At 34.6% G+C, this 15,614-nt stretch overlaps 6 protein-coding genes across 6 annotated transcripts; all 6 read left to right on the top strand. All coding sequences in view use genetic code 12, as the record gives it.

The window, feature by feature from the left end:
• Positions 1–1,049: 1,049 nt before the first annotated feature.
• CTRG_03296 (uncharacterized protein) lies at positions 1,050–1,304 on the top strand (the record flags this gene model as incomplete). The annotated part of the gene is made up of 1 exon (XM_002548953.1): positions 1,050–1,304. The coding sequence occupies one exon, from the start codon at positions 1,050–1,052 to the stop codon at positions 1,302–1,304; it is 255 nt and encodes an 84-aa protein (XP_002548999.1).
• Positions 1,305–4,584: 3,280 nt separating this feature from the next.
• GCA2 (Gca2p) lies at positions 4,585–7,332 on the top strand (the record flags this gene model as incomplete). The annotated part of the gene is made up of 1 exon (XM_002548954.1): positions 4,585–7,332. The coding sequence occupies one exon, from the start codon at positions 4,585–4,587 to the stop codon at positions 7,330–7,332; it is 2,748 nt and encodes a 915-aa protein (XP_002549000.1).
• Positions 7,333–7,632: 300 nt separating this feature from the next.
• On the top strand, positions 7,633–9,399 carry CTRG_03298 (uncharacterized protein; the record flags this gene model as incomplete). Its single annotated transcript, XM_002548955.1, has 1 exon — positions 7,633–9,399. One exon carries the CDS (start codon positions 7,633–7,635, stop codon positions 9,397–9,399), a length of 1,767 nt encoding a protein of 588 aa, XP_002549001.1.
• A 1,157-nt stretch (positions 9,400–10,556) lies between these two features.
• On the top strand, positions 10,557–11,678 carry CTRG_03299 (threonine aldolase family protein; the record flags this gene model as incomplete). Its single annotated transcript, XM_002548956.1, has 1 exon — positions 10,557–11,678. One exon carries the CDS (start codon positions 10,557–10,559, stop codon positions 11,676–11,678), a length of 1,122 nt encoding a protein of 373 aa, XP_002549002.1.
• A 654-nt stretch (positions 11,679–12,332) lies between these two features.
• CTRG_03300 (glycerophosphocholine acyltransferase) lies at positions 12,333–13,736 on the top strand (the record flags this gene model as incomplete). Its single annotated transcript, XM_002548957.1, has 1 exon — positions 12,333–13,736. One exon carries the CDS (start codon positions 12,333–12,335, stop codon positions 13,734–13,736), a length of 1,404 nt encoding a protein of 467 aa, XP_002549003.1.
• Positions 13,737–14,002: 266 nt separating this feature from the next.
• Positions 14,003–14,998, top strand: CTRG_03301 (mitochondrial 37S ribosomal protein uS5m; the record flags this gene model as incomplete). The annotated part of the gene is made up of 1 exon (XM_002548958.1): positions 14,003–14,998. One exon carries the CDS (start codon positions 14,003–14,005, stop codon positions 14,996–14,998), a length of 996 nt encoding a protein of 331 aa, XP_002549004.1.
• Positions 14,999–15,614: the final 616 nt, after the last annotated feature.

Raw genomic sequence — 15,614 nt, forward strand, 5'->3', positions numbered from 1 at the left:
TTTTTATTACATGTATTATTCAAATAATGTAGATAAATTTGAAAAATCATCATAATAATTGTGTGGGCCATATTACTCCTCTGCTGTAATGAATTCCATTAATGAATGATTTCAATTACATACTCTTCATAATACTAGACACTGTCTAGGTGAAATAGGATGAAAGGAAAAAGAAATAGGAATATTAAAACAAAAAAAAATTTGAAGAGATGAGATGAGAAAATAATTCAACCAGAATTTTTTTTTATTTCATTCTTTCTGTACAGAAAATTGGGATATGCACACGACCACTCATTTACACACATTAACCAAATTTAGAATTAAAATCACACAATATACTTTGTGTAATAGACTTACGACCATATGGTGACTGACCGATCGATGAAGTTGTGAGTGTGTGAGTGTGTGAATGCATTGATGGGTGCGTGATTTCAATAATAGGAGTAACAGTTGTGAATTTATTTTGTTGCTTCCGTCAATAAGATGAGATTGCATATACTACTTTGTTACTGCTTAAAGGATGTATACAGAGGGGGGGTGTACATTTTAAATGGGTCAATCTCTTCCTCGAAGATTTTTACACCAAAATAAGTATAAAAAGAAATAGTCCAAGATTCAAAGCTGATTGCTTTTAAAGTTCGGATATCGGGGATAACCCAAGAAGAAAACAAACAAGAGATTATCAAAGAATAAAGTATGAAAAGTAAAAAAAAAATGATAATATTATAACAAGGGAGGGAGGAAGGGAAGAGTTTTACTGGATTTAAAATAAGTTTAACATCATTTGCATAATCCTTCATTTTGTGCATATACTGAAAAGAAACCAAATAAGAGATTTCACACACACACACAGTAAGACACACTTATCAGGACTAAAATTAAAAAGAATACTGTGTGTATGGTAAGATTTTTTATTTTTAAGACACTCCTAAAGAATATAAATACATTGCAAGATTTCTTTATCTTTCATCGATTTTTTTTTTTATCTTTTATTTTTATCTTTTTGCAATATCATATCAACTTGATTGAACCAACTACTAAATACCAAAATGTTTTCATCATTACATATCATAACCCAACAACATCCTACAGTTTCAATCACAAACTTTCAATTATCAATACAAGTATTCTTACACAATTTTTTTAATGTCATATCCACAATAGAATCTATGGTGTGCAAATTAAGTAACCATATGATTGTGTTAATATGGTTACCTATCTTGTTGTTCTTTTTCTTTGATATCATGAGTTATATTAGTATTAGGTTTTTACTAAACTCTTCAAAATCAATTACATCTACTTGATTTCTACTAGAGACTCATATTCACACCATCACCATACATATATACTACCATTTTGGAGAACTGTGTTATTGATTAGCACTTCCACGACACATTATTTATTATTCAACTTTATTTATTTGCATTGCTTTATCCCAAAGCAATTATGTTAGCTTTTATTCTGGTTTCAATAACCTTAGCTATCTGGGATATTTATTAAGAACACTGGGATTTAGACCATTTTTTTTTTCTTACCTGTTTGATTTTGTACTGTTATTTATTTGCATTTACACCTTGTTTTTTTATTTTTTGATTCACTTTATACACAATATACACTTGCTTGATTTTTCGTTTAAGTCTTTGTAGAGGGATCAGGTAATCTATTACTGTGCCTTGGTTGATGTTTCGGATATTCCTGAACGATGCGTGCTGGTTATCTAAGCGAGTGAAAAAAAAAAAATACTTGGTGGAACAAAACGAAGATGAAGACGAAGAAAATTAAAATAGGAGTGGGTACGAAAAGCAAACGTATTGGTGCCAAATTTTTAATCGTACCATTGCTTGCCTAATGAAAAAGAATATTTTTACCATGTATTGAACTGGAAATCTCTTATCTTAGATGAATATATTTGTTCTCTGGTATTTATATTATATCTTATCCCTCCCTTCCCCCAGTTGACGTAATGTCATGTATTGTTTCTTTTGTTATCAATTCAACTAGATAAACCGTAGAGGGGAAGATATAAACAAACAGATTAAAAAAAAATATATGTATGTATCCATAAACTATGTAATGAAACATGTCCCTCCCTCTCTCACTAACTATTTAGTTGCTTCGCCTTGCTTCATTTTTAGGGGGGCGAGTAATAATAATAGAAATTTCTTATTGCTGTAATTAAACAATGTGGTTTTGGAATTAGTTCTGTAGTACTTTTAGTGTGTTTGTATACAGGAGCGCATTTACGATCATCCCACGCGTGTTGGTTCAACTAATCCAACTAACCATAAGACAAATCAGGGTGGGTTTTGCAGCCACTGCATATCCTGACAAACGTACGAATGGATTTCCGAGATGGAACATAAAGTATTGGAATGAAATTGACGAAAAAAAAAAGAATGATCATACTACTTGTAGTAGTAATGGAAAGATTGATATTATTTAGATATCCGAACTTATACGTAAGATGGTAGATGTGGACTACATTGCTACAAGCTGATAATATCAATAGGAAGGAAGAAAAAGCAACTACAACAATAATAAAACAAAAATAATGAAAAAGAAAATAATTGTGGCTTACACGTGCCACGGGAGTTATGGGTGTGAAATTATAAAAAAAATAGCAAAACCAAAAAAAGAAAAAGAAATGGATTCAATAGAAGACTCGTCAAATAGTTCAGGACAGTAAGCAAAATGGGTGAAAATCAATAGCATTGTTCGATCTACAGTAACATCACTTACTTAAATATACATAAAAAATCTTATATTAATTTAAAATCTATGCTAGAATTTAATGAGCAAGAACTCAAAATATTAGTAAAATTTGTGATTCAATCATGAACGTTAACATTTTACAACAACGCACACAAGCATCACGTAGAATTCATATAGATTATGCACATACGTTGAACAAAAAAAATGCTTTATCAAATTGCAATATTTTCAAAATGAGGAAATTTCATTCTCCTTTTATACCCGAGAAAGGGTCGTGTATATGTGGCAAATATACCATCAGGGTTGGGAGAAGATACTGCTCATTGGATGGTATATGCAGGAATAAAGTTCCCATTGAATCTGCAGAGTGGAAAATTTTTTACTTGTTAGGAATCGTTGGGGTAAATTACATAGACGGATTTCAATCAAATCAAAAATATATAAAAACGAATCTACACAAGTTTGATAGCAATTATTGAATCCTACAAAATAACTTGTTTACTTAGGTCTTCAGTAATATTTACGAAGATGGTATCACTTTTAACGACTTCCAAGTTCCAATCGTAACTGCGGAGCGAACGAATACACCCCAAATAGTAAATTATCTTATACTTATTCTAGTGGTATCAATTCGTTTCAATTTTGTAGTTATAACTTATTAGATTTATCATGCAACACTTAGTTAAACCAAAGTAATGTCAAAGAAGTACACACATTGACCAATTTTTATTAATAGAGATTTAACAAAGAATCTACGGTAAGTGTTCATAATATCACTCTACGTGTGTTCAGAAACAGAAACAGATCCAGAAGTTTGTATATGATATGAAAAGTACCTAGTCTAAATTCAGCTCTTAATACTTCAGCAGTAAGTATACTATGTTTCTTCTCCTAGTATTGCTAGTTTCACTGATTCTTACGGTTGTAAATTCATAAGAATCATTCTAGACATTTGCTTAATGAGATTAATTGTATTACGCTTCCACAACTTTAAACAAAAGTCTAGTAATAAATTTCCATTGAGTCTGACCAGTGGGGTCACTGTATCAATTTTGGTAATTACTCATGAGATTTCATTGAATGGAACATGTTCTTCTTCATCTACTGTCTAGTACCGACTTCCACCCGCTCCAAATAATCTCCCCACTTTTTTTCTTTCTCCATAAACAATTGACATGCAAATTTACCCGATTAATTTTCCGAATTAATAATTGGGACTTGCATATGAAAAAAACCCCCGTAAGAAAATGCAATGCAAAAAGGGGTAGCAAGAAAAAAACAAAATGTACCTGGAAAAATTTTAATTTTCCATATCCCACAGATCTTCCCCCTTTTCTTACTCTTTTTTGCATCATTCAAATCATGACATATCATAACAATTCTTGGTTAACATAATGTGGTACCTTATAATTTCATTAGAGCCATCTTAAACTACAGGTATTACAAAGTTCGATGATTCAATGGTATAAGTTGACATCCCCCGCCTCAACTTGAAACTTGTTCGTTCACTCCGTTCATTGTTCATGTACCCCAAAAAAAAAAATAATAACTAGAAGTAATAAGGAAAATCTAATTATACATATTAATAATCCGAGAGTAAAGCAAAGCAATAATTCGGATATAATTCCCCCGAGAGAATCAGAGTATGCATTGCATCTAAGAACAATGTACCTCCACTCCACACCACCCCATTCCAACTTCATAATGAATTGAACCAATGAGAAATTATTCCAAACTTATGGGAGGAAATGGGGTCATTGATGAAAGCACACCTAGGTTTCTTCCGAAAACTATAAATAGGGCATTGAAATCTTAATAGAAACCGAAATCTTTATTAATCTATATTGAAATCAATAAACAAGTCCTACAAATATGAAATCCATATTGACAACCACAACTGCAATATTAGGGGTGTTGTCCTTAGCTTCTGCTGCTGCTACTCCATCAAGTAGTGTTGAAAATGCTCAAAAGACTGTTGATACAGATCTTACTCTCGGTGTTAAACAAGTTCCTAATATTATCAACGATACAGCTGTTGATGCTAACCAAGCTGCTAAAGGTTACTCATTGGTCAATGTTACCAATACACCTAGAGGATTGACAGGTATCTTAAAACTCAAAGAAGCTACCAATATTTATGGTTATGATTTTGATTATTTGAATTTAACAGTTGAATATCAAACTGAAAAGAGATTGAATGTTCATATTGAACCAGTGAATTTAACTGATGTTTTTGTGTTGCCAGAAGAACTCGTTGTTAAACCACAAATCGAAGGTGATGTTGATTCCTTTAATTTTGCTGATTCAGATTTAGTCTTTGAATATGATAAGAACGATTTTGGATTTGAAATTATTAGAAGTTCTACACGTGAATCATTATTTTCCACTAAAGGTAACCCATTGGTTTTCTCGAATCAATTTATTCAATTTAATACCACATTGCCTAAAGGTCATGCTATCACTGGATTGGGTGAATCTATTCATGGTTCGCTTAATGAGCCAGGTGTTGTTAAAACTTTATTTGCTAACGATGTTGGTGACCCAATTGATGGTAATATCTATGGTGTTCATCCAGTTTATTATGATCAGAGATATGAAACTAACACTACTCATGGTGTATATTGGAGAACTTCAGCTATTCAAGAAATTGTTGTTGGTGAACAATCACTTACCTGGAGAGCACTTTCTGGTGTAATTGATCTTTATTTCTTTAGTGGTCCTGATCCAAAAGATGTTATTCAACAATATGTCGCTGAAATTGGTTTACCTACTATGCAACCATATTGGTCCTTGGGTTATCATCAATGTAGATGGGGTTATGATACAATTGATGAAGTCAAAGAAGTTGTGGAAAATTTCAGAAAATTCAACATTCCTTTAGAAACAATCTGGTCAGATATTGATTATATGGATAGTTATAAAGATTTCACTAATGATCCATATAGATATCCAACAGAGAAATACAGAGAATTCTTGGATGAGTTACATAATAATAGTCAACATTACGTCCCTATATTTGATGCTGCCATCTATGTTCCAAATCCAAATAATGAAACTGATAATGAATATGAACCATTCCATGTTGGAAATGAATCTGACGTATTTTTGAAAAATCCAGATGGTTCTTTATACATTGGTGCAGTCTGGCCAGGTTATACTGTATTCCCAGATTTTTTAAATAACAATACCCAAGAATATTTCAATACTTTTTTCAAAGAATGGCATGATAGACTTCCATTTGATGGTATTTGGACAGATATGAATGAAGTTTCTTCTTTCTGTGTTGGTTCCTGTGGTACTGATAAATATTTTGATAATCCTGTTCATCCACCATTTGAAGTTGGTAATTCACCTACTCAATATCCATTAGGTTTTGATAAATCCAACTCAAGTGAGTGGAAATCAATCTCATCATCAATTGCAGCTACTGCTTCTCCAACTTCTTCTTCATCATCCTCATCTTCATCCTCCTCAAGTTCAATTGATTCCAGAAACACTTTGGCTCCAGGAAAAGGCAATATCAATTACCCACCATATGCTATTAATAATGCACAAGGTGATCATGATCTTGCAACCCATGATGTCTCTCCTAATGCTACCCATGTTGATGGAACTTTGGAATATGAAATTCATAATCTTTATGGTTATTTACAAGAAAGAACAATTTATAATGCTTTATTAGAAATCAATCCAGACAAGAGACCATTTATTATTGGACGTTCTACTTTTGCTGGTTCAGGTAAATACATGGGACATTGGGGTGGTGACAATACAGCTGATTATTACATGATGTACTTTTCCATTCCACAAGCATTTTCAATGGGTCTTTCAGGTATTCCATATTTTGGTGTTGATGTATGTGGTTTCAATGGTAATTCAGATATGGAATTGTGTTCTAGATGGATGCAATTAGGTTCATTTTTCCCATTCTACAGAAATCATAATGTTTTGGGTGCTATTTCTCAAGAACCTTATGTTTGGGAATCTGTCATGGATGCAACTAAAACTTCTATGAATATCAGATATCTGTTGTTACCATACTACTATACTTTGCTTCATGAATCTCATGTCTCCGGTATGCCAATCTTACGTGCATTCAACTGGCAATTCCCATATGATAAGAAATTATCTGGTGTTGATAATCAATTCTTTGTTGGTGATGCATTGGTAGTAACTCCAGTCTTGGAACCTGGTGTAAATTACACCAAGGGTGTTTTCCCAGGTGAAGATTCTGTTTACTATGATTACTACACTCACATTAAACAAAATTTCACTGCTGGTAAGAATGAGACTTTAGATGCACCATTAGGTCATATTCCATTACACATTAGAGGAGGTCATATTATTCCAATGCAAGAACCAGGTTATACTACTGCTGAATCCAGAAATAATTCATTTGCTATATTGGTTGCTTTAGATAAAGATGGTAATGCTTCTGGTAAGTTGTATTTGGATGATGGTGAATCAGTTGATGTTGAAGAATCGTTGTACGTTGATTTTATTGCTTCTGACAACAAATTGGTTGTTTCACCATTTGGAGAATATGAAGTTTCTCAACCATTGGCAAATGTCACTGTTTTTGGGGGTTTCCGAAGAGCCAGAAACTGTATTGTTTGGTAATGAAACTGTCGAATTTGAATACAATAATTCTGCTATTTACGTTACTGGGTTAGAGGATTACACTTCTAACGGACCCTTTGCTGAAGAATTTACCATTGAGTGGTAAGAATATCGTTGTTATATTCTGTAGTTTCTATATTGTAGTTGTATGAATCAAAAATGCTTTTGTGTAACTAGCGCCTAATCGAGGTTTTATTTTTTTGCTTGTAGAAATTTTTCCTCCGTGGTTTGGATTTCTCGTGAGAATTTCATCCTTCCACCACCAGCGTCAACCCACCAACCAACCACTGATTAACAACAATGACGGATGTTTCTGCTTCAGATAACAAGGTCGACACTTTTCTCTCCAGTCTATCACAACTCTCACAAGAGAAATTACGAGAGGATCAGGAAAGACAACAGAGATTACAACGAAACATCGATGAATTGCAACTTCGACTGAGGAGTAATTCACCAATCAAGTCGTCCATGAGCTCTTCCAATGTGTCCTTGGGGAAATCACATTATGGATACAATATCCCTGACTTGAAGTTCAACAGAAGTAAAATTGCCGAAAAGGAAGTTCCTAAACAAGAAGAACAGGGGGGAGAAGAAGATGGCCCTGCGTTGCCTAAACGACCAGCTAGATATGATACTGATGATAAGGCACCACCTCCATTGCCAAGACGGAAGTACAAGGAGCAGAAACAGGAAGATGACGAGGATGATGCACCAGCATTGCCAAAGAGAAAGACCGCTAAGGAAGAAGACAAGGCACCGGCAATGCCTAGAAGAAAGAATCAAATTGAGGAAATCAATTTGTTGAATCCTGTGGCTAGGAAATCTTCGTTTCCAATGCCGAAGCAGACACCTGCCAAACCTGCCAAACCTGCCAAACCGACTAGTGTTAAACCGGAATTGGAAACAGCGAGACCAACAGTGGGTCAGCATAGATCATTCAGAGATATTGAAAACTTGATCAAGTCAGGAGACACCACCCAAAAGACAACTCCAACTCCAATACCAGCATCAACACCAGCACCAGCATCAGCATCAGCATCAACACCCTCATTGACGAAACAGACACCACCACCACGTCCACGTCCTCGTCCACCACCAAAGAATCTTCGGGAACCAATCAAAGTCCAACAACCAGCAGCACCATCAACTCCTGTCAAACCGGTAAAGTCAGATTGGCTCACATCGTTGGCATCGGCTAAGACCACCACCAGTACTCCCCAGTCACCGGAGTCCAGGAATGGGAACAAGTCTCCTGTCATGGTTAAACCAAAGGAGAAGGGTGGTATTGAAGACGAGGAAGCTGAGTTCATTCTCAAGTTCAAGGAATTGAAGGCAACAAAGAAGAAACCTCTTCTTCCTACTCCTAAACCTGTGGAGAAGCCTGTTCCCGCAATTCCTCCAGTTAAGAAATCCATTGAGAAACCATTGAAGCCTGTGTCGTTAAACGAAAAGAAGGGCATCAAGGATAGTAAAGTCTTTGAAACCAAGGAGGAAGCTGAGTTCAAGTCCAAGTTTGAGAAGCTCAAGACGGGTCCAGTTCCACCACGTAAACCAAAGACGTTGTCGTCGTTCAACGAACCCCCACCAGAGTTCCAGAACAAGTTTAACAAGATTGCAGCCAAATCACCACAGAAACTACAGAGGCCAGCCACCACGGGGTCCTTGGGTAATTACAAGGATAAGGACACGGCTGAGTTGAGATCACAGTTGGAGAAGCTCGTCAGTGCTAGAAACAAGGCAGGACCAATAGCATCACCAACTAAGGATGTGGGTGTTCCTAAAGAAGTGGTTGCAAAGAAAACGGACACTCAATCGAGTGATGAGAAGCTTGTGCATCCCACAAAGGCCAGAACCAAGGGTCCAAAGAGAAGACTACCAAAGACGATGCTGAAGGGTGGAGAAGGAGAAACTGAAAAGAAGAAGACAGAGGTGGTACAACCAAAGACAGAGCCAGTTCCTGAGATCAAGACCAAGAAAGTGGGTCCACCGGTGAAGAAACACACCAAACCTAAAGAGATTGGAGAGTTGAAACCAAGTAGCCGAGTAAATGGTGATTTCTTTATATAAGGTATTGTAAGATTGGAAATGTATGTGCAAATTGCGCTCTCACATTTTTTTTTTGTAAAATTTGCGTAGAAATTGGAGTAAATTAGCCGAAGTCATTTAATGACAAATCCATTCCAATGCTTTAAACGGCTTCAAAGTTGATAATGATGGGGCTGTTCCTAATAGTTCCGATTTCGAACCATTCGGTATTAGCATCAGTAACAATGGTAATTATGGATTTAATCAAACCAATTTGCCGCCAACTAATTTTGTAAATGAAGAAGAGAAAAATTCGGCAATTGATGGAAATGTTACTGAAAATGGGGAAGCACAATGGTAAGAGAAGAAGAAGAAGAAGAAGAAGAAGAAATGGGTCATTGGATGGGGAGGTATTATTTTTAATAGTTTTTGTTTTATAGATTGTATAGTTCCTTCAACATAGAGGAGAAGAAGCAGAATTAAACATTGTCGTCAATACAGATATTGCTGCAAATTTCTTAACAAAAAGAAACTTTTGTAAAATAAAGATCTTTGAAATGCATGATACACTTCTTTGATAGAAATTTCTCCACTCAATCCCGTGACTTAGAAGTCCCGTGAACGTCCGAGTTTTTTGTTTGAAACAACAACCACTTTAGTTACACAAATCACAATACTGTGGTGTCCTTGCGGCATTCTTTTTAGAAGACGTTGGGGGGGGGCGTTTTTAGGATTTTGAATTTTTTTTTTAGTAAGGGCAAAGTCCGGTGGTGCTGTACGATGAGTGTGGATTTGTAGGGCGATCTGAAAGGGTGTGCACTGCACAAAAGTTGTGGTGGAAGGAAAAAGAAATTTCTGGCGACAGTTTTCTTAAAAATAATAAAAAGCAACGTCAGCACAAACTCGCGCGGAAAAACTTTGTGTTTCGGGTTAACATTGAGAAATTTTATAGCGATGAGGAGGAAGTGGGAGGAGCAGGAGGAGATGTTTCTCAATTACAGAATTATAGAAAAGAAGGGAACATGCAAAGTTAGTTGTGTCATCTGACTATTGTATGAGTAATAATTTTCTTTTTCCTTTTTTTTTATAAGTATCAACAACAGGACAAGTGTAGTTAATATTTTTTTATTTATTTTCTTTTACTATTTTCCTTATTATCTTCCTTTATCTTTATTCATTTTCGTTTATTCCTTTTTACTATGACATTGGATGAAGAAGAAGTTTTCAGCACTTTTAATGAGTTCAGAAGTGATACCTTTACTGTTCCAACCAGGGCCATGATTGAAGATGGTTTCCTTAATGCTACATATGGGGATTCAGTATATCTTGAAGATGAAGCTACTTTGAAATTAGAAAGTAAAATGTGTGAACTTACCGGTAAACCAGCAGCTTTGTTCTGTGTTAGTGGAACCATGTCTAACCAAATTGGTGTTAGAACAAACCTTGTCCAACCACCATACAGTGTATTGTGTGATTATCGTTCTCATATCTATTTGCATGAAGCGGCTGGGTTGGCTACTTTGAGTCAAGCCATGGTTCATCCAGTCAAACCAGCTAACGGAGACTATTTAACTCTTGAAGATATCTTGGATAACATCACTTACGATGATGGAGATATTCATGCTGCACCAACAAAATTAATCTCATTGGAAAACACTTTGCATGGGATCATAATGCCAATTGAAGAAATTGAACGAATTAGCAAGTTTTGTCGTGAACATGAAATCAGATTACATTTAGATGGGGCTAGATTAATCAATGCATCAGTTGAAACTGGTATCTCACTTAAAGAATATTGTCAATATTTCGATAGTGTTTCGATTTGTTTATCCAAATCACTTGCTGCACCAATTGGATCCATCCTTGTTGGTGATCAAAAATTCATTACCAAAGCCACTCATTTCAAGAAACAACAAGGGGGTGGTATAAGGCAAGCTGGGCTCATGACAACCATGGCTATCCATGCCTTGGATTATAATACGCAAAAAATCAAGAAATCCCATGATATGGCTAAAGATGTTGGTAGATTCTGTAAAGAACATGGAATTATTCTTGAATCTCCAGTTGATACAAATTTTGTATTTATTGACTTAAAAGCTAATCGTATGGATCCAAAATTGTTTGTTGATTTGGGAAGAACTAAATATAATGTTAAGCTAATGGGAGGAAGAATTGCATTCCATTTCCAAGTAAGCCGGCAAGCTGTAGAAAACCTCAAGGCTTGTATTTTGGAATGTTTTGAATATGCTCAAGAACATCCACACAAGTATGATGGTAAAAACAACAAGAAGATGTATGATTTCGAGGCAATGAAAAAGTAACGTATATAGGTGATGATATCTTTTAGTTCTGATTGTAGTAATATTTCAAAGATATAATGTTTATTTTTGTGAGGGAGTTTATTTTGATTATTATTTTGTTCTACTTTCTTGAATGTATATAAACTTTGATAATTACGAATGATTTTAGTATAGTATGCATTATCGGTTATGAATTAAATGGTTATCACACGGAAATCAAATTTACTAAGCAACCATAGTGTATTTCTTTTTTTTTTTTTTGCTTTTCCTTCTCTCTCGTTCCACAACCACGAGTGACTACGATGATTGACACGTGTGATGATGATGATGGTACATTAATATCTGGAACGATAAGACGTACATGATTTAGATCAATTAAATCTTCATTAACTTTCTTCTTCTAATTAGCTCATCTAGTATCTTTTCCTTAACAGATCATTATCAATAGCCTGATTAAGATTGGTTAGAAGAGGTATTTCCCCACCTAAAGCAGAAACATACCGCGACAAAAACTGTAAATTCCTACCACCACCACCACCGCCAATAATAGACGAAAAAAAAAAAAAGATAAACAAAAATTCACCACAAGTTATTCAATTGCTTTTATTGTGACCACCTATTAGACTACACTAGGAGAGTTGCATTGCCAGACCACTTGATTACCCAAACAACAATATGAAGAAGTCCACTTCATCAAGTTCCACATTTACTAAGGATGCAAGCTCTGCCATCATAGATGACGACGATGGTAGCTACATCTATGAGTCAAACAATGGAAGCACGTCCCTGTTTTCGTCTCCTCAACTAGCTAGAAGTGATTCGAGCGTGTCATTACCGTATCTTGATTTGTCCAAATTGATGTTTGCCAATGATTTCGACTTTGGATTGAACTTGAATGAAGTTTCTGATAAGACCAAGAAAAGAATTAACAACATGAAGATGAAAACTAAACAAAAGTTGCATAGCAGAAATATCGATTTAGATAAGCTACAAGATGTCATAAACCACAGTTTCCAAAAATTTGACGAAAGAGTACACAAGAATCTTGTTAGTTCATCTACCGAAAAGGCATTTTATGCTCTTTCTGTATTTTTGATCTTTTGTTCTGGTTTGATTATTGGTAAATATCCAATTTATTTCCCACATTTCCATACTGCAATATTTGTTTTGTTGATGCCTATTAGATTTTATACATATTTCAAACAATCATTCCAATACTATTTAGCAGATTTATGTTATTATGTCAATTTGTTACTAATGCTATTTATTTGGGTATTTCCCACATCACCGAATTTGTTTGTTTCGGTGTTTTCGTTATCATTAGGAACATTATCATGGGCTGTCATTACCTGGAGAAATTCACTTGTGTTGCATTCCATTGAGAAAACAACTTCCTCATTTATCCATGTGATGCCACCAGTTACTATGTTTGTCATGGTTCATGAGTTACCACTTGATTATATCAAAGAGACATATCCAGGTATTGCTGCCATAGATAAATGGAACTTTGTTGCAAGTATCATCACCACATCTATTTATTATACTATCTGGCAAGTATCCTACCATTACTTTATTTCAATTAGAAAGAAAGACAAGATCGAAAAGGGTCAAGTCACATCCTTCCTGTATTTGAAAAACAAAAACAAATCTACCCCGTTAGGTAAATTTGTCAATGGTTTACCATACTGGTGGATGCAAACATTGGCGTTCACTTTAATCCAATTTTGTTATCAATTGTTAACTATGATTCCCTGTCCTATTTGGTTTAGATATAAACACGCTTGTGGGGCATTTGTCGCGTTTATTTTTGTATGGGCAAGTTACAATGGTGCAACTTATTATATTGATGTTTTCGGTAAAAGATTAGAGAAAGAAGTTGATAAATTGAAGAAAGAAGTTCAATCTTTGCAACAACAGAACGAGAAATTGCAATTTTCACCTGTTCAAAATCCTCAAAATGGTAGTTTGGAAGATATTAAAACATTAGATGTTGATGCCATTGAAAGAACTGAGGAACTAGATGACAACAAACCTGCAATTGCTGTCAATGAAACAGTAGAGAAATTAAAGACACCATGAATGAAATAGTCTTCTCTAGCACCCAACTCTATTTACGTCCACCCGCCCCCTTATATTTTCTAGTTTAAGTAGATATTTGATTTATACCTTTTTATGATTTGATTCACGCACGACTTTTTTTTATTTATTTTAGATTTCATTTTTCAGTCTCAATAAAAATTTTCATTACAACAATTGGAGGAAAGGAAAAAAAAAAAAAAATAAAAAAAAACCAAACCTGTGAAGATATCTCTTGTAACTCTGTTGTTTAATACACCTAGTCAGCAATGTTCAGACAAACAGTGCAGCCTATTTCCATCATCAAAAGATGTTTAAGTACATCCAATAAAGTTCTTGCGGAAGCAGGTAAGAAAGCATCAAATTCCAAAGTTGAACAACACAATAAATTTTTAAATCAATATTATAATCCAGAAATATTGAAAAGTATTCAAATTGCAGAATCTGTTGTTAAACCAGAAGATTATATGAAATTACAATTAAGGGGACGTGAAGCCAAATCTAGAGTTGCACCATCACAAGAAGATTTTGATTATTCATTAAAAGATCCAGTATGGGAAGAACCAATAATATATCCAAATCAAGGGTTAGGAAGAGCTCCATATCCAGAAATTCCAAATGTTAATTCTCCAGATAGAAGTGATTTAAGAATAAGATTTAAAGATGCCCCAGTTGCCACCAATAAGCAAGAACCAACTGCCGCTAAAAACCCAGCACAAATTGCTAAAGAATTATCTGAATTGACAGGTTTAGATGAAAGATATATTAGAAACTTGTATGTTCGTCCATTGATCATGAAGAGAGTTTCTTTGAAAACTGCCAAAGGTAACATTGCCAATTTCTTTGTCTTGTCTGTTGCCGGTGACAAGAATGGTATGGTTGGTATCGGTATTGGTAAATCCAGAGATGGTATCAGAACTGCTGCCACTAAAGCACACTGGGCTGCTGTTAAAAACTTGAGAGCAGTTAACAGATATGAAAATAGAACTATTCTTGGAAGTTTTGAACATAAATTTTCTGCTTCTAAATTGAAGTTTTCAGCTGCTCCAATTGGTTTTGGTTTAAGATGTAATAGAATTGTTTTTGAAATCTGTCAAGCTGCTGGTATCAAAGATTTGAAAGGTAAAATTTTTAAAGCCAGAAACCCAATGCATGTTGCTAAAGGTTTCTTTGAAGCTTTAACAAAACAAAAGACAATTGAAGAATTAGCTGCCAACAGAGGTAAGAAGATTGTTGAATTAAGAAAAGTTTATTACTCTCAATAGATTTTGTATTCAGTTTAGTTTCTGTAAATAGATATTCCCTTGTAGTTTAATAATTATTCTGAAGAATATTATGTATTAATCGATACTACATGATTGGTTAAATTTGTCATGACCAAATAATCATTGGGTGTGTGTCTTGGTGATAAGCCCTGTTTATCAATATCTCGTGTAACGGTCTAACCAAGTACCAAATAACCCTCAAGGTTCATCAATATGACACCGGCAAAATCTCCACACCAGACATGATTGTCATACATCAGCAATCACTGAAGCACAAACTTAATCATAATAAATTACAAATAAAACAGGAATCATAACTCAACATTACAGAAGTTTTCTGGTTGATAGACATTGTTTGATGAAAATGAAAAAAAAAAAAGTATTGCAATGTAATGTGTATGAGCTGCTTCATCTTTGTAAACAGTCCTACCCAGCTGGATGACAAAGCTAAACATAGCATACTGACATAGTAGTTTGTTGCATACGCAAATACAAGTACGCTCCAAAATTGTTTGATTTTCCCCGCATATGGTAGCACTAAACATATAAAGCATAACAAAAAAATACTTACACAAATAGCATAACAAAAGAATCCACACATATAACATAACAAAAA

This window comes from Candida tropicalis (genome assembly GCF_000006335.3).
Source record: "Candida tropicalis MYA-3404 genomic scaffold supercont3.4, whole genome shotgun sequence".
In the NCBI taxonomy this organism is placed as follows: domain Eukaryota; kingdom Fungi; phylum Ascomycota; class Pichiomycetes; order Serinales; family Debaryomycetaceae; genus Candida; species Candida tropicalis.